General features: G+C 35.8%; 1 protein-coding gene across 1 annotated transcript in view; it reads right to left on the bottom strand.

The window, feature by feature from the left end:
• The window catches only part of LOC103605970 (zinc finger protein 665-like), a 37,656-nt gene that overhangs the window by 11,752 nt on the left and 25,191 nt on the right, over nt 1–713 (bottom strand). The window contains 1 exon segment of the mRNA XM_008590568.1: nt 2–65. Coding sequence (XP_008588790.1) covers nt 2–65 — 64 coding nt within the window.

The following is a 713-nucleotide window of genomic DNA, read 5'->3' as shown; positions in this document are numbered from 1 at the left end:
GGGTCCAGGCATTTCCACTCCTCCTGAGAGAATTCTATGGCCACATCCCTGAAAGTCAAGCATCCCTAAAATGAAAAACACATTTTACCAAGAGGTTATGAAGAGTTTTCATCTTCACACAAAATTAAAAGAGAATTGTAAGTATCGACTTAAGTGAACGTTCTGACAGATCCATGCAAAGGTATTTAGGAGCAAGCTACTTCTTCCTAATTGCATTTTATTATACTTTTTCATAAGAGCTTATGATATCCTCTAAATCAGTGTGGATTTCTCACTTATGTGGACAATACAAGAAGTATACAAATAAAGAGTCAACACAGGATTATCTCTATAGAAGTGTTAGATATTATGTGTGATACATCAAGACATATTCAGAATCTAGATGAGCTAGAGCATAAGTGGTGTCTTCAGTGATATCAAAATCCAGAGTGGCTTTAAGAAAGAAAGGCAGAATCTAAACACCATGACGATAACAACAATAGCAATGACTAACCCTTGGCAATACCTTCCACATGCTAAGCACTATTCTAAATGCTGTACATGCAAACACATGTTCACCACAGCATTAACCACAATCGCCAAGATATGGAAGCAACCAAAATGCCTATCGCTGATGATGGATTAAAAATGTAATGTTTACATACAAAGAAATATTAGTCAGCCTTAAAAAGGAAGAAAATCCTGTTACATGGTATAGAATTGATGAACCTTGA

Source organism: Galeopterus variegatus, unplaced genomic scaffold (genome assembly GCF_000696425.1).
Source record: "Galeopterus variegatus unplaced genomic scaffold, G_variegatus-3.0.2 Scaffold6198, whole genome shotgun sequence".
In the NCBI taxonomy this organism is placed as follows: Eukaryota; Metazoa; Chordata; class Mammalia; order Dermoptera; family Cynocephalidae; genus Galeopterus; species Galeopterus variegatus.
The sequence above is the reverse complement of the archived record's forward strand: the minus strand, read 5'-3'. Positions and strand labels throughout refer to the sequence as shown.